Genomic DNA, 21,516 nt, shown 5'->3' on the forward strand with positions numbered 1-21,516 from the left:
TGTAATTAAATAAACACGTTCATGACCAAAAAAAACTTACATTTCAAATAGAAAGTCTGGAGCAACAGATAAATTATGATTTCTGAACGTAAATAGGTTAAAATGTGTGTTTTTCTATCGGTTGTATGTGTCTTGTTTTGTGTGTGTCTTTAAAACATCTCCCCTCATGCATTTGTGTCAAGTTAAATATAGCTACACCACAACATGGTTTTCAGACTTCAACATGTTCATGTCATTTTGTTTGTTATATTGAAAATAAGACACTTGAACGCATCAGTACTGTTTGATGAAGTGTGACTTCTGCATTGGACATGTCCTAACAAGCACGTCTAAACATGAGATATGAGAGTTATGTTCTCTTTCTCTAGATACAACAATGTATGGAATTCAAAGCTGATACAAATGAAAACATGACTACATGTGAATGTAACAGTAGAGGTTCAAAGTAGGAATGGTGGATGAGATGTGCAGTTGTGAAGTCAAAGAGCTAATTGTGACAGCCCTATTTACACTCAAATAATAAATCTTAAGCCAGGGAGACAAAGTTATGTTTATTTACATGTACATACAACGTTTGCTTTTAATGTGAAAATACTTTTGACAATGGATTTTTCAAAAACAAACCAAAGTAATAATGTTTTCGTAGTGAACATGAAATGTAAAATATGTTAAGAACAATTGTAAACCATTGAAGTATCTCATGTTAAATGTTACATGTTTATAGTTATGTACAAATACTTTTCGCAGTGGTTTAAATGGTTTTCATGATTGTGCCTGAAATGGAAGGGCTTCAGTCTCGAACATCAGGCTGTCAGAGTGGTGGTTTGTCTTCAAGCACGGGTGATGTTCCAGAAGGACAAGGACTCTGATACATCTGAGATAGTACTCTGTGTCGCAGCTCGGAGTTTTGCCTTTGTACATCATCTAGAATGGATTTGCTGAAGGACTGAAACATAAAGAGAATATGAATGAGACCAGATCAATATCTGTACACGCACAAAACATACATATCAGACACACAACCGTTCGAAAGTTTAGGGACACTTTATTTAAACGTTCTTCCTGATTTCCTGATGCATATGAAAGAAAATATTTCTGTAAAATAAAATTGTGCAAAAAATATTTATTTTTCATAACAATAAATAAATAATTTGAATATAAAATGGTTTTTGGAAAGGAATGACTAAATAATGAAGAAAAACCAGCCAAGCCCAGAATAAATTGCATAGAATTGCCTGAAGAACTAGTTTTGATGAGTTTACACTTTACAATAGTAATACAAACTCACCTGATTTTCAGCTAGTGCCTCTTTGGCCATATAATATTCTCTTTTGATCTTAATCTCCACCTCTTCTGGAATATCCGGCACCATCCAGTCAATAATACGACCAATCAGGAGCACAACATGCTGAAAATCCATAATAAATGTTTTATTGTGTTTATCATGATTATCTATATCAGTTCAATCTTAAAATGAAATTGATGACTTTGACATAAACAAGACTGGGATTTACAGCTTGAGTCTTTATCCCTTTTAGAAAATTGTATTGTTCGGTTGTGTTGGTGGAAAAGGCATTTCAGTGATTTAGATTTACAAACTAAACAAAGTACACTTCAGACTAATGGATCAATACAACTAATGTGAGCACCTCGAATATAATGACAAAACTCAGACGTATGGCCAGCAGATGAAAGTAATCAAGTGTGTGCTTTCCTTTCTCATCTCTGAGGCCTCGATATCTAAGAGAAAGGGTGAAAGTTGAGTAAATAGTGATATAATTACTTTATAATACACATGTGATGGTTTATACTGTATACAAGTAGAATATTTTACCACACATAAAGTACAAAAACCAGTTAAATAATATAAAGCAAATAATGTAGTATTTAAATTCTTAATCAGTAGGGACATTTATAAACAAAAGTGATATATCCATCTATGCATAGAACAACTATTAAAATTCACCATCAGTTTTTGGGGGCCATTCAAACAGAACGAGTTTTTCCGTTCCAATGTGCTACTTTCCAACAATTTTTCTAGTTAAACATGCATCTGACGGACTTGCATAACCGTTTTGCTCGCATCTCGCGTCGTTTGAAGCACCTCATTTTTAAGTTTTACATGCAGCCCTTATCACCAATGTCAGTTCCAAAAGCAGTGAACCAATCATAAGAATTTGGAGGTGCGGCGAGCGCTGCGAGCTTCTGTTTACAGTAGCAAGTAGGCATGACAATTGTTTTATTTGACAGTAACATGGCGGAGGAGGCGCTCATGGTGCTGCGTCTCAGGTGCTGCATCTCACATTTTTTGAGGCAGAGACGTGATCTGTCCGAATGGCCCCTTCTGTAATCTGTAATCCAAACCTATTTAATCAAAATATTCAGGCACAAGAGATTGCACTTCCAAGGCCGAATTTAAATCCTTGGCCCTGATTCTACTAGACTTATCAGCAGCGTTCAACACATTGTTCAATAACCAGATAACGCTAGCAGCCCTGTCATCTCTGGGAATCTCAGATACTCCTTTCTGCTGGTCCTTCAGGGTTACATGGAGGGGCTCGCTGTCCACTGCTCAACACATGATCACTGGGGTCCCTCAGGGATCGGTGCTTGGACCGCTGCTTTTTTCCATCTAGACTACATCCTTGGGACCCAACATAAGGGCACTCAGCTTCTCCAATAACTCTTATGCTGAGGACACTCAGATTTAAATCTCATTTCAGCCAGACGATACCACTGTACCAGCTCGCATTACAGCCTGCCTAGAAGCTTGGATGAAATAGCATCACCTCCAGCTGAACCCTGCCAAGACAGAACTACTTGTATTTCCGGCCCACCCCACACTGCAGCATAATTTCACCATCCAACTTGGCACCACAGTCCACAGTCACTCCTTCCAAAACAGCAAGGAACCTCTGAGTCATATTTGATGAACAGCTGTCCTTCAATGATCACATTGCAAAGAAAACGCTGTCATGCCGATATGCCTTATTCAACATTAGAAAGGTTAGACCCCATCTCACTGGGCATGCGGCACAACTCCTTGTCCAGGCCCTGGTAATATCCAGGTTGGACTACTGCAATGCTCTTTTTGCAGGTCTTCCTGCTAAGGCTATCAAACCATTCCAGCACCACTTCAGAATGCAGCAGCATTGAACCAGATCTGAACTCTGTAAGTCGCTTTGGATAAAAGTGTCAGTTAAATGACTAAATGTAAATGTAAAAAGTGCTGGACTTTGGGCTTTGACACATGCTGGGAATATATTGGACAGAACACACTGCTGGGTTAAAGAATGACCCAATGCTGAGTTACTCCAACCCATCTGCTAGGTTGTATCCGCCAATGGTTGGGTAAAACAACCCAGCAATTGGGCTCATCTGCATTTTGTGTTTTTGACAACCACAGTGTTTACCTGCATGTCGTTTGGCTTTGAGTCCAGTTGTTTGGTGCGACTGAGAGAGTAAAGTTGATATACCCACTCATACTGCCCTCATTGTAGCGGTAATAGAGGCGTGGAAGAAAGTCAGATGTGAATGCAATCAGAAAAGCCTGGCAAAAGAAAAAACAAACAAACAGGAAAATTACGAGACATATATATTTAAAGAGTAACTATTACAATGTCCTTCAAACTACATTTCATGCAGTGTGTAATGTTGGTGTGTGAATGTAAGCAGTCAGCAAGTTGTAAAGCTGAAAGTTTTTTGGGAAAAAAGGAGTTGATTTTGGATCACGAGTCGTCTGTCGTTCTAATTTCAGTTTTCTGTTTTTGTTCCATTTGCAACACTGCAACGTTGTATGCGGTAGACCAATAACGGCAGACTAGACTATCTGACCAATCGTATCAGAGTAGGCTGACAGAAAGGGGGGGATTAGACAGATGAATCGCCGAAACTAATAATTTGAGAGTCAAACAAGAAGTAAGGTGATAATTACTGACTATTATTAGAAAATGGAAGTGTTTTTACACCTTGTATGTATGTAAACTTGTAGTTGGACACTCCATTAACCAAAGGTGGACCTTAAAAATCACACTTTAACAAGTTCAGATGTACCCAAGTGTCAAATGCATATTTGTTTATGGTGATAACAACCTGCATTACTGTATGCCAGCTGGAATTACAGAGGACACATACATTACTGAAGACAGCCAGGTAAGAGATGAACTGAAGAATGGTCAGCCAGATGCCGATGTCTTGGGCTCTTTCTACGACAGGCCTGCGATACTCGCACACAAACTTCTGGGCGTCAAGGCGTACCTCCACCCAGTTATTTATCAAAGCAAAGAGTGGGGCCAAGGGACAGGCCGCTACAAAGATGGTGATGAATCCAAACTGCAGCACTAAGATAAAGAATTCCAAAATGAATGGAGCAAAACTAAAATGGTTCCAGTTTAAGCCTTTTTGAAAAGCTTAAAAATGAAAGTTTGCCATATAGTTTCAAATGAGTCTTCTGTTGATATCTGTTAAATTTTATAGACATGTGGACTTACCCATCTCTAGATACTCATCAAAAAGCCCTTCACACACCAGAAGCCGATAGTTTGTTTCCCAAGGGCCGAGCACCATCTTGCTGTCTGATTCATCATCTACCTCTCTACTGGGACCTGCCTTCAACTTCCTCTTTTGCCACCATCCCTTTAGTTTACTATATAAACACATGACTCATGGCCTAATTCTTAACATTAACTTTATAACATGTTAACAAAATCTTAGATAGATTAGACATACGGCATGATAAATTCCTGGATGTTGCTGATGACCTGTTTGCCCACCATGATGACTAACAGCTCTTGAGCTAATTCAATGAGACATCCAGAGGATCCACACTACACCAAGACAGAACCATATGTTACATGCATAAGACAGATATTATTGGATAAACTCTGAAGTAAAGTGATAAAGTGTATGGACTGTGAGTGGTGTGTATAGAACAATGTAAAAGAAGATTGTTTAAATTGAACAAAGGACAAAGAAAAGCACAAGATGACGACGATGTGCTGCCCATAGTGTAAACACTTACATCCTCATTTCGGATTCCTAAGAGTGTGCTATAGTTTCCAGGGTATCCAACAAACCTGTTATACAGATCAAACATTAAATGTCTATTAGGTCTTCATACATATTTATTCTCATATTAAGATAACCACCTGCCCTTGAAGAATGCAATGTAAACAGGAGATGAGTAGAAGTTGACAAACTGGAAGACAAACACCTTGAGAATAAAAGCGTCCTCGTATTTGGTCTGAGTGCGGTGCATTTCTAACAGAAAGTATAAAATAAATTGTGTTATTGCGGTATCAGTATATTTACTGTACATGCAGTTAGGTGACTTACCCCATTGTGTCAGAATTTTGGCCAGGTATGTACACAGCCGCGATAACAACAGAATAACCACTAAATTAAGCATAGAACCAGTAAGACTAGCTATCCTTCCAGCCTGTATGAGATAAAACATAGAAATATTCTCTTAGTAAGCAAACGTGAAAACATGGTACATTTTTGGCTAAGAAAACATAAAATTATGGTTGGTTAAATATGGTTAAGATATTTTTAAGTGATGTTAGCTTCGTAGTTTTGATGGTTGGACAGCTTAACTCCCATCTGGAAAAAATGGGAGCTAAAAAGAACAAACTGGGCCATGAACCAAGTAACCAACCAAGCTACAGGGTAACAGACAAACGTTAGCTGGGATTGACTGGCCTGTCGAGCAAGGCTCTTGACCAATATGGTGAGCCAGCTCATTCGGATCACCAAGATTTGGTACTCCAGCTGGTCAAATATCTGGATCCCTTTACAGAGTTCACGCAAAGATGAAAATAAATATAGAATATACCCATTATTTTAGCTAATTACTAGTATTTTTTGAAAAATATGATATCCTTGCAATGTGAGGAGAGGCCGAGAAACTAAGTTTTGTAAAGCTCATACATCCATCATAAAATAAATCTATGCACATCTAGTGGATTGTTGAATGTCTTTAAAGTATGTGTAATTATAAAAATGTATATTTAAAACTTATTTAGTTCATGTTTATAATATACATACTGAATATGAGAGCTTGTCATCTGCATGTCTCATGACTAAAAATTATGCTTTGAATCAAGTGATAAAAAATATCAAATGAGAAAATTCATTTAAATTCATTATTATTCTCAAATCAAACCCCATTCTGTCGACACAATGTCGAGAGACCGACAGAAAGGGCACAGGACAATTTCTGCATTAACCGTCCCTTCAAAATCTCACTTTCACAATCTTCTCACTTTTCACATTTTGAAAACTATATTCCAACACGGTCAGACATGAGAAATTCAAAGAAACTTACTGAGAATATGAAGAAGGCATTCTGAGATCTGTATATAATTATGCTTAAAATGGTCCGATACAGGATAATGGCCATCAGGAATATCAAAACCATGGAAATCTGTAAAGGTGAAGAATCTTTTTGTGACTGATTAAGACATCTTAAAAACAAGGATTTAAACTCACTTCAGGAGTGGACATGTAGTACGTCATGCATTGACTAACCATTACAATGATGACCATGTTGCCGGTCAAAGTACGTCTCAGTCGTTGCCTCTCAGGAAAGTGGGGCTCCTCTGCCCCAGTCACAGGATTACGAACGGTATTTGGTGCCAATGCTGTAAATTCTGGCCTTGGCCTCTCCTAAAATCAGAATGTCATGTTAGAGTCAATATTGGGAAATAGCACTAAACTGTAATATTAACCATCACAAATACTTATAAACATGTTCTGTCATCACCTCAATATCTTCAAATTCAGAGCAGTCCCAGCGGTGGGCCAGTATGGAGTTGGTGCGTTTCCAGTATTCCAGGAAGGTGACCGCCCACAAAGACATGAATATGCTGAAGAACACAGTTCCTCCATTGTCAAATAACAAGCCTGCCTATTGCAAAGTTTTGAACAGGCAGTGTGAGAACAAAATGTGATAGCATCTGAATTGCAATTTGGAAAAACGTAGATTTATTATTATTGTTCGTTGGGATTTATTATGTTTTTTAAAAAGACACCTAAGAATGTTACTCAGCATTTAATAAAAAATTCTCAGGCATTTCAAAGCTTGGTAAAACTGCAGAACAGTCACCTTATATGTATAGCAGATGCTGGAGAGGTTCCAGTGACTGCAGATGTTGCAAAGCGGACACATGACAAATGCATCTCCACTGGAACAAAGTTCCTCTCTATGGAACAGATACGGTATTAACACATGAAGGTTAAGGGTCGGGATCCGGGCTGGGTCATAAATTTTATTCGGTTATTGACAAGTAGAAGATTTTACTCACGCTGGAACGTCAGTGACCATCAGCCAGACACCGAAAAAAAATATGATTAAACCCACTACAGCTGCAGGTAACAGCCAGCCTGTGTAGAAGCCTGCAGAGAAGACAAATGAAAAAGGTAAAATGCAGATTACATGCAGTCCATTAGCAACCAGCTCTGTGTGCACTGTAGGTGAGACATAATCGTACCAAGCCAGGCAAAATAGAGGGCTATCTTCTCTCCGAAGTACTCGCGAATATGATCCATGGGCTGGTATTTCCTCCAGCAAGCCCAGCGAGCCCAGTAATGATAAAGAATCTGCCTCATGTTGAGAGACTGTGGATCTAACGTTAATGGAGTTGTCGGCATCTCAAATGGACCCTAATCATGAAAATGTAAATAGTTATATTATAAGACACTAGCACGATCGATAAACAAACACAGACCAGAAGTTAAACGCAGTCCAGTTTCAATGTGTATCAATGAATTATCCCTGATAGCACACAAACATCTGGAAGATCTGCATTTACATCTGTAAGATGTAGTTTATTTTGATTGTTTGATCACCGGCAATAGGTCTCTGATATGTCTCCTGTCAGATGTCGTAGATATCTGCCATACGTCTGTAAGATGTTTGTGATTTAAAATGTATGAAAACCTTTCTAAGATGTCTATCAGATGTTTTCAACATCTTTAGCAGACATCTTACAGATGTTCTGTACCTGTGGTATCTGGGATTGTGTATTGATGAGTCATGCACAATAAGACCATGATGGTTTATTAAGAAAGTACATATGGGCAGTTTTGATTATGTTTGCTGAGGTTATGTTCATATTATTGGCGCGGTTACGTCATTTACTCTACACACTTACCTCATGAAGAGGAAACGCAGCACTGAAGACCTTCTCACTAACCAGCCTGCCAATTCCAACCTCGCCTTCCTTCAATGCTCCATATGGAGTCCTGGCCAAGATCTCATACAGCTTCAGAGGAGAAGCAAAGAAAAATCAATGTACGATTCTTCGGTTACTGTATCCAGAGCATTATGGAGATTAAAAGACACAAAGTCTTCAGAACAAACATTAAAGTTAGGGATCATGCTCTTCAAACTCACTATCTGGTGTCTTTGTGTGGGCTTGAAGAAGGTGTCTTTGTTTTCATGACCGAGAAACCTGCAAGAAGCATCACATTGGTGTGTTTGTGAAGTATGAAAGCACTTATTTTTTGCACAAGCGTGTCGTAGTGTGTAAGCTGTTTGTCTTTGAGGAGGTGGTGTTGTCTATGTAAATATTTGAGTGTATGAACTTGTTAAATGTGATGCTCATATCCTCCTAAACATGAATACTTTTGAAGAAACATTTAATCCAAATGCAAACCCACAGATGTTTGAATTAAGCACATGGTTGCGTTAAATTTGAGAGTCTTGTCCGGTGTATCTCTAGTATAAAGGAAAAAAACTGATGAAAGGCAGCATAATTCAGTGTAGTACCTCTCAAGTTTATTGGGGCGAAACTGACAGGTGTAGTAGTCCGGCGGAAGGTTGGGCACATCCTGGGCCATTATGTTTGGAATGTGCAGCTTGTTTAGGACGTTCTCGGACCAGATTGATATCGGTGTTGTCACGACCTGAAGTCACAAACTATTAATAGATTGTACATTGCAACACCGTCTCACTGCAATATGTAACTATTTTACAATGTGGTTAATTCATGTGAATTAGTACTATTTCTTTCGTGCGTTTTAGTATTTAAGCTCTCAAGCCAATATTGGTTATTTGTTCTACTTATTACACATTTTTAAATGAATTTAATATTCAATAATATGAATTACCAACGTTGTAAAATAGTTACAAGTTCCTGTGGGACTTGTACGTTTTGTATTTGTAAAATTATTAATCATTTGCTTTGTGCTGTGCACAAAAGATCACATTTTACCTGCAATGGCACCCGAAGGCTGATCTCTTCAGCGTAATAACACAGAATATTCCAGGGGGCGCTCAAAAGAACAAACGTGGTCTTTGTTTTTCCCTGCACAACCTCTTTCTGGACACATTTGAAGATGGAATTGGACATACATGAATTGCGTATCCTATTCAGTTCACAAATGTTTTTGATATGGGTGAATCTCTTTTTATAGCAATATGTGCCCCTGGACCACAAAATCAGTCATAAGTCACACGGGTATATTTTTAGCAAGAGCCTTTGGGTTAAAATTATCTTTTTTTCTATTATGTAAAAAATCATTAGAATATGAACTAAAGATCGTGTTCTATGAAGATATTTTGTACATATTTCCTATCGTAAATATATTAAAACTTTATTTTTGTCAGTGGATGCAGCAAAATCGCAAACATAAATGGCCTGAAACACCTACAAACTTCGCTTGCAGTCTGAGAATTACCCAGACTGTAAAAAAAAAATCTTTTTTGTAAATTGGCTGTCTTTTTCTGTAATTTTACAGTTTTTGACCGAATGTAAAAAATAAACGGTAAAATTTTTTATATCTTTTTTTTTGGGGGGGGGGGCACAAGAAATCAACTATAAAGTAATGTTTTTTTATGTCAAGTTACTTGTTTTTTTGCTAGCTTTATGCTACAGCGCCTCTAATTGACAACCTTAAAGGTGATTATCTCAATATTTTGATTTATTTGCACGCTCACATTCCATATTTTCAAATAATTGTATCTCAGCCAAATATTCTCCTATCTTAAACAAACCAAACATCAAAGGAAGACGTATTTATTTATTTCAGATGATGTATAAATCTCAATTAAAAAAAAATGACCCTTCTGACTGGTTTTGTAGTCCAGGCTCACATATTTCATATTAAATGCAACTGTAGTTGTATCCACAACATATTTAGCATCCTTGTCCATTATTTGTCATATCAAAAGGGGAAAAGTCTGGACAGAAATGGACTGATAGTGAAATGGAATGTATAGCACAACAAACATATGTTACATATTTAAAATAACATCTCACTGTCTGGAAAGTATAACTGTAAAATAAATTCTAGCCAACATGTGTTAGCATGAGACTACTGCCATATAATCTTTTCTGTGGAAAGTTATTTTAGAAACCCTGCAATCCCAATATTATACATTAAATGCTAACAATGGAGCCAAAAGGCACCCCAATACAGTTTATACATAAGGTCATCCACCTAGTAGTGTAGTACAGATGAGGGTTTGACTTTGAACCTTGAAAGTAGATTACCAAATGTACAAGCTGCTTCCTTTTACTCTCTATATCTTTGTTTGTATTTTCAAGCTCAAAGTGTATTGGCGCTATGGTTTTTAAATCAAGCATTTTGCAGTTTCTTCAACTGAGATAATCTCTCAACAGATCCCTGATATGTTGTGTACCGTCTCCTGATGAAGGCCGGCAGTCTGGAGTCTGGAGAGGAATTCTGTCCTCCACTTCCTGTGGGTATCACGCGAGGAACTGGCTGCTTCTTCGTCTGATTCAGCCAATTTCAAAGGGTTCACAGAATCTTCCCAAACCAAAACAAAATCTGTCGATAGATAGAAAATTATGCCATTAATTTGGGTTTTTCTTTTCCTAAAACTTTTAGCATTTATATCTTGGTATTATAAACCTCATTAAAAACCTCACAGAATTTGTGTGTGATTTTTTGCAGATTTTTATGTTTTATAAAATACAATCGAAAAACGTAAAATTACAAAAATGACCGTACATTTACAAGAAAAATGGGGGGAAATGTAATTATACATTGGAAAACCGTTATCATATAGTTTATTTCTGCCCCCTCCCAGCCCCCTCAACAAGATTTCATTATTTTACAGTTTAAATACGGTAAAAAACTGTAATTTTACCAGAAACAAATATTTATGGAATATTAATTTTTCTCCAGCTTACTGTTTTTCTTTACAGATTTTTTTACTGTATGAGATTTGCAAGGAAAGTACAACCAAATCTCTAAAAAAAAAGATTCTTTAATAATGGTGTACAGTTTACAAAGTGATCACACATTCTTCGACACTTTAAGATTTTGGGAATTTTAAGAACAAAACGTATCACATTTATCTATGAAAAAGTTCATTCCTTGAGGCATTCTGTCGGAAAATACTCACCAATGCGGGTGACCCCATCACTGAACACGTTCATGTTTTCCTGAGGTGCGGCATGCATCTGCGTATGACATATAGACATCACTATCACAACCAACAACAACCATTCATCAATACTAACAACTGCTCTGGTGCATGCATGCAAAGTGTTCAAGACCATCCCAAGGAAAACACTCTAATGAGCCTCTTATCAGGAATATATGGGTGGAGTTGTGAGAAGCTCTAGGAAACTGTAAGAGTTTGGCATGTTTGTGTTACATTGTTAAGTGGTAATTAGTTTCCTCTCTTTGTGACAGCATGTGGGTTTTGTAAACAATCTGCACTTTTCTCTTCAACAGTGTAAATGAGAAGATAACACAAGCTGTTCTGGTACCTTCATGCTACCGTAGGTTTGTTCAGGCTGATTGGAGAGGGCGATGAGAGTAGCATTGTCCGCCACTAAATTCTTCTTTCTTTTCATCATCAACCCTGGAGAGCCAGCGTAGCTCTGTTTTGTCCAACTGCAGACGGATTAATTTTCTGCCCGCCTTTTGATACAGCACAAATAAGAAAAACTGATGAGGAACACAATGCAAGAGTGATGTTATAACAACTAAGAGTGTTGTTCCTCTGGGGGAGAAGGGATCAAAGCTTTTTATAAGTAATGTCATACAGATTAAAAGTGATGCCCTCATGAAAAAACTGTACCGAATAGCCCCGACAGACAGTAGATGATGGTAGTTATCACTATAAAATCATGCTATACAGAGATCCGAGAGACAATCTAATACCTGCAAGTTATTTACATTTGCTGAAGAAGCTAATTATAAAAGTGCACTGTGTCCTTAGAAAACCCCTAAAGATCAGAAGTCTCTTAAGTGACCGTGATACACAAAACATCGGTATAGACACAATCGCATGCATATAAATACACATGAATATATATCTCGAGAAGTAATAGGACACTTTAAGGATAGTTCACACAAATATGAAAATTCTTATATCATTTATTCACTCTCATGTCAAAATGAGTGACTTTCTTTCTTTGGCAAAACACAAAAGAAGATATTTGGAAGAATGTTGGTAACGGAACAACACCGATGACATTGAGTTCAACGGAGACATTTCTCAAGATATCTTCTTTTGTGTTTCACAGAAGATAGAGTCATATACAAGTTTTGAACAACACAATGATGCATAAATGATGACAGAATGTTTATTTTTGGGTGAACTTTCCATTTAAGCCTCACTAAATGACATGAATGTCAACGCATTAGCCTACATAACAAATATCAAGCGTTTCACAAACTATTACTATGTGTGTTCAATTTTAAATATTAAGACAGTTATACAGATAAAAATGCTTACATATTAAATAAAATAAATGAAAACAGTGGTAAGTGTGGGTAATAAAATACCGCTGGGTCACACGTGATCACATTGACACCAGACCCAGTAACATATGTGTTAAAGTCTGGCAAAATTGTTCTAATACTTTGTGTAGGTACTGTAGTTTCAGCGCTGTCTTCATGAGTCACTTCTGTGTCAACAACACCACCCTGACGTTAGGCCTGATATCTGAAAAAGATGTGTTTTTCATGCACCACAGAACACGGTTGAGGATGTTATTTGACACCAATCAAACAATATGAATGTCAAATCTGAGTCATGTGCCAATAGAGTATCAGGCAGTATATATAAAAGCATTCTGTATAACTATAATATGTCAATAAAAACATTGTAGCTTAAAAGTCAGAGATCACTATTGCTAATGTAATTGAATTTTGCTTTTATTACAATTGATCTACCACACAAAATGCTTTCTAAGATGGATAATAATCAGACAGTAACAATCTAACACAGTACTAAATCAGTAATAATCAAATTGTGTGCCAAAGAAGTGTCCAGGCTACTGAATTCAAATCGGCCGTAAAAAAACGAAAACAAACAGAGCTTAAAACTAAGACTAACTAAACTTTTGGACAAGTGTGAATGAAGAATGCATTGCATTTATTCATCTAGCAGACACGCTTTGATCAGAGCCACTTGCAAATAATAGACACAATAAGTTGCTGAAGTATACCATTCAAATTCACAAACCAGTTGGTTAAGACAAACTTTGCATGTTTTTTAAAGTTTGTCTGAAAGTTTAACAAAGTTTTGAAAGCCTTGTAAGGCAAAGACCAATGGATTTGTGGAATATTAGATCACCTTCATCATTGAATACTTTTAATCCAATTACGACATAAATTGAGATGACCGTCTTTAGCTTGGTATGTTACCAGCCAACATTATCAGATGGAGCTTCTCCAAGAGCTTTCAAGCTAAGAATAGAATAAAAAAGCTTGGCTGGCATTACATAAATGCTACTTTACAACTACACCACATGAATATTAAAACTTAATTTAATTTCCGCACTCCAATTCTAGTATATGTCTCTGTCGATTTTATCAAGATTAGATTTTGCATCCTCCTCACTTCTCACCTGTAATTTCCGTCCTAATGCCGTCTCTCCTCCTCTCTGCATCTGTGGCAGCTCCAGTTGTCTTCAAGTCAGTATCTTTGCGGTTTTCTTTAAACTCTTCTCCAAAAGTAACATTCCTGTTTCCACCTCCTTTAGCACTCCAGAACTGTTCCAGGATGAGGGCACAATCCTCCAGCAGGACGAGGAATGACTGTAAGCAATGAGGAAACAGAGTGGTAGTCTGTACAGGTCTTGTTTGCTGTTAAGGAGGAGTTTCTCTATACTTCACTCACTCACACACACACACACACATTGAAACCAAACAGTAATAAGTATTCATTGTGTCAATCTTGTCAAAGAAAATGCTTTCCCAAAATAGACACATATTAAGAACTCAACTCAACAGAGAATTTATATTATAACGTAAGCACAGTTTTTGGCTGTTTAAAGTTAGATGTGCTTATAACCAATTCCAATGAAATTTATACAAATGAGAACGAGAAGTAAAATTGAGTCTTTCTTCCATTTCACTTCATATACTTTGTTTGTTGGTGTAAACACACCTTCGACAGACGTCGTTCGCGTCTTTTGCGGTGTCTTGCATGAATGCTGCTTTAAGATATTGTGACAAGTTAAAATAACTTTTACACATATCTGTAATTTCTGCTATTGCATGTTTAAAATATATATACAAATAAAAATGCATATTTAAAATGTATTTCTTGTGAATGTTTAGAACATAAACTCAACTACAATTTTCTTTTTTATAATATATATCCTTTATTGGATTGACATTTGTCTAGGTGGAACATTGCACTACACGACTGGCAGAGCAACTTGTCCTGTCAACTAATATATCAGGGAATGCAGTCTTAAAAAAAGAAAACCGCAACAAAGACAGTGTAATCTCTCAAACATCTATGCCAGCAGTACAAGTGAGACATGAAAACAAACACCAGTTGATTAAATGTTGCATGTGCATTATAAATTAAATAAGGCAACAATCTTCATAATTGAAGAAAGAAAAGCAAGGCGACGGACAACAAACAGCAGCGGGGCGGACGCTATCAGCCTGCTCTGTCCAATATCAACGGAATGCTGTACTGTATGTGGCACATTTAATGACATTCAGAAAAATTATAATTTACATCTATGATTTTATCATCTTTGACACTGAAAGTGTTAGGGTCAGAATATTACCGATACCTCCATTCCATCAGGCCACAACTTAAAACATGTCTTTCATCTAGCAAAATGAATGCAAAAGAAACTTTATCAGGTCTGAACAAGTATTGTTTTGATTGGCAACTTGGTCTATGTGATTGAAATAGTGAATAAGCAGGTGAATGACACACTTCATGGGAAGTACTGGCTATTTAGAGGCTTTTAAACATTTCAACTTTTAAACTTGAAGTCCAGTATATATTAGAACACATACATCTTATTCCATACGTCTATACTTTTAATAATTGAGGCCTAATCTAAATCATACTGGCACCTGACACTGCCTATAAACACCGCAGAAAGTATGTATGATTTATAAGAAACATATGAAAAAGTCTGAGCCATTCAGTCAGATAGCGTACGGTACATCACCAATGCAAACCTCTATAGAATCAGACCAAAGGTAAAACTTCAGGAAGTGATGCCGGACAATTAAAAAAAAAAAAAAAATAACAAAAAAATGAATTGGAGTAAAAACCATGTCAATCCAGATTAACCAGATTCTATGTCACAAAGAAAGATGTTGAATACTTTAATTCACATTACACTGTACACTCAGGGTCAAAAAATGACGAGGGGTGATCTTCATACGGCACAAATCTAACCTGACATTTTTTAATAAAACATTTCTCTCTGATGCAACACCCTGAAACACTTTTAATGGTGCTGGGACGTATAGCAGAAGATACAACTGTAAGGGCAAACATCACAGAAACTGTTAACAATTTTTCAAAAAAGGAAATAGGAAAAATATGTGTAACAAATGTTTTGACATTACTGGATTCATTTTCCTGCATTGTGGCATCATTTTTATTACGACTAGGCACATTTAAAGAGTTTACACACAATTCAGAATATTACTAAAATGCCTAAAAGATATCACTTAACTGGAAAGGTGTTAAAGTGATGGAAAGGAAAATGCATTTACTCTCGTCATTTCAAACCTGTATGACTTTCTTTTTTCCCCACAACACAAAGGAAGATAGTTTGAAGAATGCTGTTAACTGGCACCCATTGCCTTGCATTGGTTTTGTGTCCATAATATAGACGTGAATGGGGGCCAGTGCTGTTCGGTTACCAACTTTCTTTAAAATATCTTCTTTTGTATTCTGCAAACGAAAGAAAGACTTAAATGTCTGGGCAGTATATGATGCACTGACTTTAATATTTCATACTGTAATGAAAGTAAAAATAATATTGTTACAAAAAATAAACAAAATAAGTGAAATCCATAAAAAAAGGTACAAACCTGGAGGCATAACTTAAAAATAATGTTACAATGCTAAATCCTTAATGATCCAACAAATTTGCACAATTTTCTTTTTGCTAAATATAATTCCTTTTGTTTCTTTTGATTTTGGGAAGAATTTCACCCTTTAAGTGGTTTTCAGAATATATGAAAGCACTTCAGTAGACTTGACAAAGTTCTGAACGAGGCAGACAACAGACGTCTTCCTTTACAGACACATTTACACAGAAAAACACAACACGCTCTCACACTCCAATGATTCAAGACAAACACAGTTATTACACAGAAAAAAGAATTCTGATGAAGGCAAAGCAGTGCGGATTTCCACTTTCATCTACGCAAGGAACAAAACCAAAATTGTTCTTTGGCAACAAGCAGTTTAAAATGAACACTTCATTTCAACTTTGTCTGGATCAAAACATGACACACAGGTGGGATGAACAAACAGTGGCTATCCCTGTCAATCATAAAAACACACTTTCATCCTTGAAAGCACTTCCTGTGAGGTCATTACGAGATTATAGAACTTCCTGTGAAGTCATGATCACAGGTGGAGCCGACGCATGACCTGTGAAGTCACAATGAGGGACTCTCCGCAGCATCCCAATGGTCATGTTCTCCATCCCAGACGGCAAGAAATCAAGCTTGTTGTAAACAGGAATGAAGCATGGAAACACACATATGCACTGGACGCACGGATTCTCCCCTAAATTGTCCCCCAACTTCAGCAAACGAATAAATAAAACGTGGTGTGGCAGTAGAGGAAAAACAGATTTAAGTCGGCCAAAAACACTAAAAAAAACTGGCGGACGCTCGCTTTCTCCTCGTATGACTTTGAGCTCATAAATAAAAAAACTGTGCTTGAGAAAGAGCCAAAACTGTCCGTTCAGATTTTTTGGCCAGGCTGGTCTGTGCAAGCAAGCTGGTGGTCCCTGGTGTGTTCTGGGTAACGGGTTTACCACACCTCACAGCGGTGCCCTGAGTTCATGGAAGACCCCAGCGGGCACTGGAAGTGCTCTGCGAAGTCGGGTGAGTTGGACAGGGTGCCGATCACACGGTATTTGGGCGGACTGTGGGGGTCCGTCATCAGACCCTCGTGAGCACTTTCTGGAGTTCGGACTGAGCACCACACCTACGGGGAACAAAAGGAATCTGTCTGAGAACAAATGCTTTCAAAAACCGAGTTTCTTTTCAGCGTTGCTGTAGTTTAAGTGGTTGAATTAGCCAACTAATGTTTTAAATAAAGGATACATATACATCCTTTCTGTGCCAATATAGTCATGTCAATTATTCAGTTCCAAAGGTTAGCCCTTTCTGAATGACACAATATATGTAATAGCATGAATAATGAATGCCCAATGTCACTTAAGATCAAACTGTCTGTATCATGTATGCTTTTATTCTGTACGTACAGCGATTAAAGCAAGATTATTTTGTTATGAGACGAGTTGTGCTGGCGCAAGGCAATACCTGTGCAAAGCCCACAAAGAAGAGTTGGTCGTTGGTCAGATTGACAGCGGGAAGTCTTTTCTCTTCTCCGTTCTTTTGCACCCATGATCTAAACGCCTGTATAAATAAGAAAACATTCAAATGGATTATTTACTTCTCTTTATGTACAAAATGACAATGTAGCATTTCAAAGAAGGGTCCAATCCCCATTCTAAACAAAGTACAGCATTTCTAGATGTATTGTGGCCAAACCTCTGGAGTGACAAAGTCATCCAACACTAATGTGAAAGACTGACAGCATGACAAGACACATGAAAACTGCGAGAAGAATCCAGGTCATCACATAAACGATAAGCTTTGAACTGTTCCTAAATACATCTAGAAATATTAGTGTTGTATTGCTTCAACGTGACTATGAACTTGTTTCCTTTGCAGTATTGGAGGTCTGAAAAAATACAGAGCATTTTTGCTGTTATTTTGATCAGTTTTTCTAGTTTTCATTTTCGAAAAATAAATGCAAACAGATACAATATTTTTAATTCAAATTTTGAAATAATGTTCAGAGAATGAAACAAAAATGATGGTTTTACCTAAACAGACATCTCTAAATAGAACATTTAAAAAATGATTTTGACATGGTCTCCTAATTTGTCCCACGACTGTATATCTGCCTGTAACCTTCAAGTAATCCCTGTTTGCTGGATCAGATGTTTTTTATTAAGGTCTGGGGTATACTCCACATGCAGATCTTAGCCGGCCTTATCAGAAAATCATTACAAACCTAACATCATTCGTGCATATGCAGAAATCAAACCTTATGTTCCCCACCATGATAGACAAAGTGTATGAAGTTATCCGGTGCGCATGCTTTGGCTAACCGGAGTGATGTCCAGTGTTGTGTGTAACTAGTAACAAAGTAATTGAGTAACTGTAATTAAATTACGTTTCCCTTGAAAAAACTACACAAAGGTATTACTCCAATTGTTTCTGAAATTGAATTACAGTTACTTTGGATGTAATTAAACTAAATACTTTGTGTAATACAAGTCTAACCTTAAAATCTGTGCTTTAATGTATAATTCTCACATTTGTAATACTTTGGTCAGTTAATAATATTTTTGCTTTCTCTAGTTTTATATGATTTATTTGAATGAATTAAAATGGCGTCTCATGTCTTTCCTTGAATCTCTTCACTAATCAAGGTTGATATTGGATATAGAAAGTCATTAGTAATAAGTAATTTAATTCTACTTGGAGAGAGTCATTTGTACAGTAATCCAATTACACTATTGAATTATTAAATAGTAAGTAATGACTTTTTCAGAGTAACTTGCTCAACACTGGTGATGTCACACTGCATGTTGTGTTTTAAACAGAAGTAACTTACGTGGTAAGCAGCTTTCAAGCCCCCATTGTCAGCTATGTTTTCTCCCAGTGTCTGTTTTCCATTAATATGCTCTCCATTGATGGTGTACTGATTGTACTGATCCACCATACATTCAGTGCGGTTCTTAAACGCGTCGACTGATGAGTTCTGCCACCACGGTCGAAGGTTTCCGTCTTTGTCATACTCTCTTCCTGTTAAAGAAGGTTATTATAGTTTACTAAAACTATTAAAACATTTCTGTCGAATTTCAGTAAACATTATTTAGATTATATTATTTGATATATAATACATATTGTTTACAAAAACTGTCTAATTTAAGTAAACATTATTTATATTCTATTATTTTATATACAATACATAATGTTTACTGAAATTAGACAGTTTTACTTTTATTTTATATATAATTTTAATTTTAATAAACACTTCTGTTTAATTGTATATTTATATTATATTATATATAACACATATTAATGTTATTATAAGTTATTTAAAAAAGTATTGACAAAATTCTATAGATTTTCTTATATAATATGCTGAAATTTTATTCACTTTAAAAACTAATTGTTGAGGCATCATTTCAAATGTTTGTTGAGTTTAAGCTAGGGCATGTTTCCAATTAATATAATTTTAAACTAAACATATCAATAAATAAATATATAAACAGCAACAATTTTACAAACATGCTAAAGAATTACTGAAATTAACATAAAATAAATATATATAACCTTTTTCTAAATAAAACTATAATTATTCTGGTCCAAAATTATGTGCATTCAATGAACAGTGAAAAGACCATTTAAAATGTACAGAAAGATCTTCACAATAAAAACAATTCACAAACAAATCTTGCTAGTCTGTGTTTGTGTGTGTGCTAACCTTGATCATCAAATGCGTGTGTCAACTCATGACCCATGACCACACCAATGCCACCGAAGTTCAGAGCTCTGTGAGACATGCACAAACATCAATGATCAGCTTTAACACACTGGCCAACAATACAGCAAAAGATACACGTTTTTTGGCAAGCTAGCTATTTCAGGCGGGACTGCTCACTTGGGGTGATCTTGGGCGTAGAATGGAGCCTGTAAGATTCCTGCCGGAAACACAATCCCGTTCTTGGTTGGCATGTAGTATGCGTTCACTGTGGGCGGGGTCATACTCCATCTACAGAAAAAAAGATTTTGTCGTCAGGTGTTGGCAAACATCTTATAGTATATATATATATATATATATATATAAAAATATTTAAATATTCTGTATAACACATACACACACACACACACAGTTGAACTCACTGATCTTTGTTTGGTTGTTTGCGGAGCTGGTCAGCCATCACTCGCGCCGAGAAGTTGTAGAAGTTGATCGTGTTCTGGAAGAAGTTGTCCTCCATGACCTCGTACTACAGGCAAAGTGCATCACACTGTGCGTAAGCTCAAACATTTTAAATACAAATCTATGAAATCATTTATTGTCTGTGTTAAATATCAAATAAATGGATTATAATAAATAATTACAGAAATGATTTAAATGATATTAAAATGATTTATTCTGGTTTCATTCTATCAATATTAATACCTACTGTTGAAAGCATGACTTGACAGTCAAGTCAAGAGTGTATTAGACTTTTATATTTTTCTGGATCAGTGTAAAAAAGGCATACAAACTTTTTTTTGACACAAATGGACCTCAGGCGAAAATGCACTGAATAATAAAACAGAAGAAAGTAGCACTATGCATTTGTCGCCTCACCCCATCATACACGTCATCAAGCTCTTTGGGTTCCAGAATGAAGTCTGGAAATCCGATCATGTCGTAGATGGCATCCGCCTAGAGTCAGAAAAGACACTTTATTCTGCATTTCTTGGCAAGCAACGTGTTTACAGTTAAGCGGTTTTCGCAGGCTTGAATCCCAAACAAATCCCAAAGTTTTGCTTATCCCGTCATGCGGCTGTCAGTAACGCTCTCATCCGCTCTAACCTTGTCCTTGGCAGCCTGTCGGGTCTGCTCATCCATCCAGTTCAAGTCATCCAAAGCGTCTTTGAAAGCTGTGCGGATTTCATTGATCATCTCCTCCGCCTGCGTTCAGAAAGACAGGATGAGGTTAAGCGCTCATTATTAACTGCCGCCACATGGGGGCAAACTCACATCGTGAATACATTCACTACACAACAATTTGTATGTGAGAGGTTTAATAGGTTTTTAGAAATGTGAATCACTCACAATTTCTTTGCTTTGCTTGTCAAAGGTGGCTTTGACGAAAAGAGCCCCCAATGCAAACCCAAGAGTGTCGTCTGTGTTTCCAATGCATGTCTGCCAGCGTGGAGTACAAGACTGAAAACAAAGCATATTATATAAAACAAACAACAGACAACAACCTGAAACATCTAGTCATG

The 21,516-nt window shown here is 36.7% G+C and overlaps 2 protein-coding genes across 3 annotated transcripts in view; both read right to left on the minus strand.

The window, feature by feature from the left end:
• Window positions 1–530: 530 nt before the first annotated feature.
• Window positions 531–14,027, minus strand: ano7 (anoctamin 7). The gene is made up of 24 exons (XM_079480857.1): window positions 13,836–14,027; window positions 11,745–11,898; window positions 11,375–11,432; window positions 10,646–10,794; window positions 9,216–9,323; window positions 8,771–8,907; window positions 8,396–8,453; window positions 8,154–8,264; window positions 7,491–7,662; window positions 7,305–7,395; window positions 7,106–7,202; window positions 6,764–6,907; window positions 6,529–6,666; window positions 6,326–6,424; window positions 5,335–5,437; window positions 5,148–5,259; window positions 5,021–5,075; window positions 4,729–4,826; window positions 4,491–4,645; window positions 4,135–4,340; window positions 3,414–3,550; window positions 1,650–1,740; window positions 1,289–1,408; window positions 531–946 (listed from the first exon to the last, which is right to left on the minus strand). Exons 2-24 carry the CDS (start codon window positions 11,832–11,834, stop codon window positions 812–814), a joined length of 2,664 nt encoding a protein of 887 aa, XP_079336983.1. The 5' UTR covers window positions 11,835–11,898; window positions 13,836–14,027; the 3' UTR covers window positions 531–811.
• A 552-nt stretch (window positions 14,028–14,579) lies between these two features.
• Window positions 14,580–21,516, minus strand: part of ece2b (endothelin converting enzyme 2b) — a 48,982-nt gene continuing 42,045 nt past the window's right edge. For both annotated transcript variants that reach the window (XM_079481196.1, XM_079481197.1), the window contains 9 exons: window positions 21,344–21,454; window positions 21,101–21,199; window positions 20,873–20,950; window positions 20,419–20,522; window positions 20,177–20,287; window positions 20,000–20,067; window positions 19,124–19,314; window positions 17,758–17,853; window positions 14,580–17,419 (listed from right to left, as the gene is read on the minus strand). In XM_079481196.1, coding sequence (XP_079337322.1) covers window positions 17,243–17,419; window positions 17,758–17,853; window positions 19,124–19,314; window positions 20,000–20,067; window positions 20,177–20,287; window positions 20,419–20,522; window positions 20,873–20,950; window positions 21,101–21,199; window positions 21,344–21,454 — 1,035 coding nt within the window. In that variant the 3' untranslated portion in view covers window positions 14,580–17,242. The remainder of the gene's footprint in view (window positions 17,420–17,757; window positions 17,854–19,123; window positions 19,315–19,999; window positions 20,068–20,176; window positions 20,288–20,418; window positions 20,523–20,872; window positions 20,951–21,100; window positions 21,200–21,343; window positions 21,455–21,516) is intronic.

Source organism: Barbatula barbatula, assembly GCF_947034865.1.
Source record: "Barbatula barbatula genome assembly, chromosome: 19".
NCBI classification, from domain to species: Eukaryota; Metazoa; Chordata; class Actinopteri; order Cypriniformes; family Nemacheilidae; genus Barbatula; species Barbatula barbatula.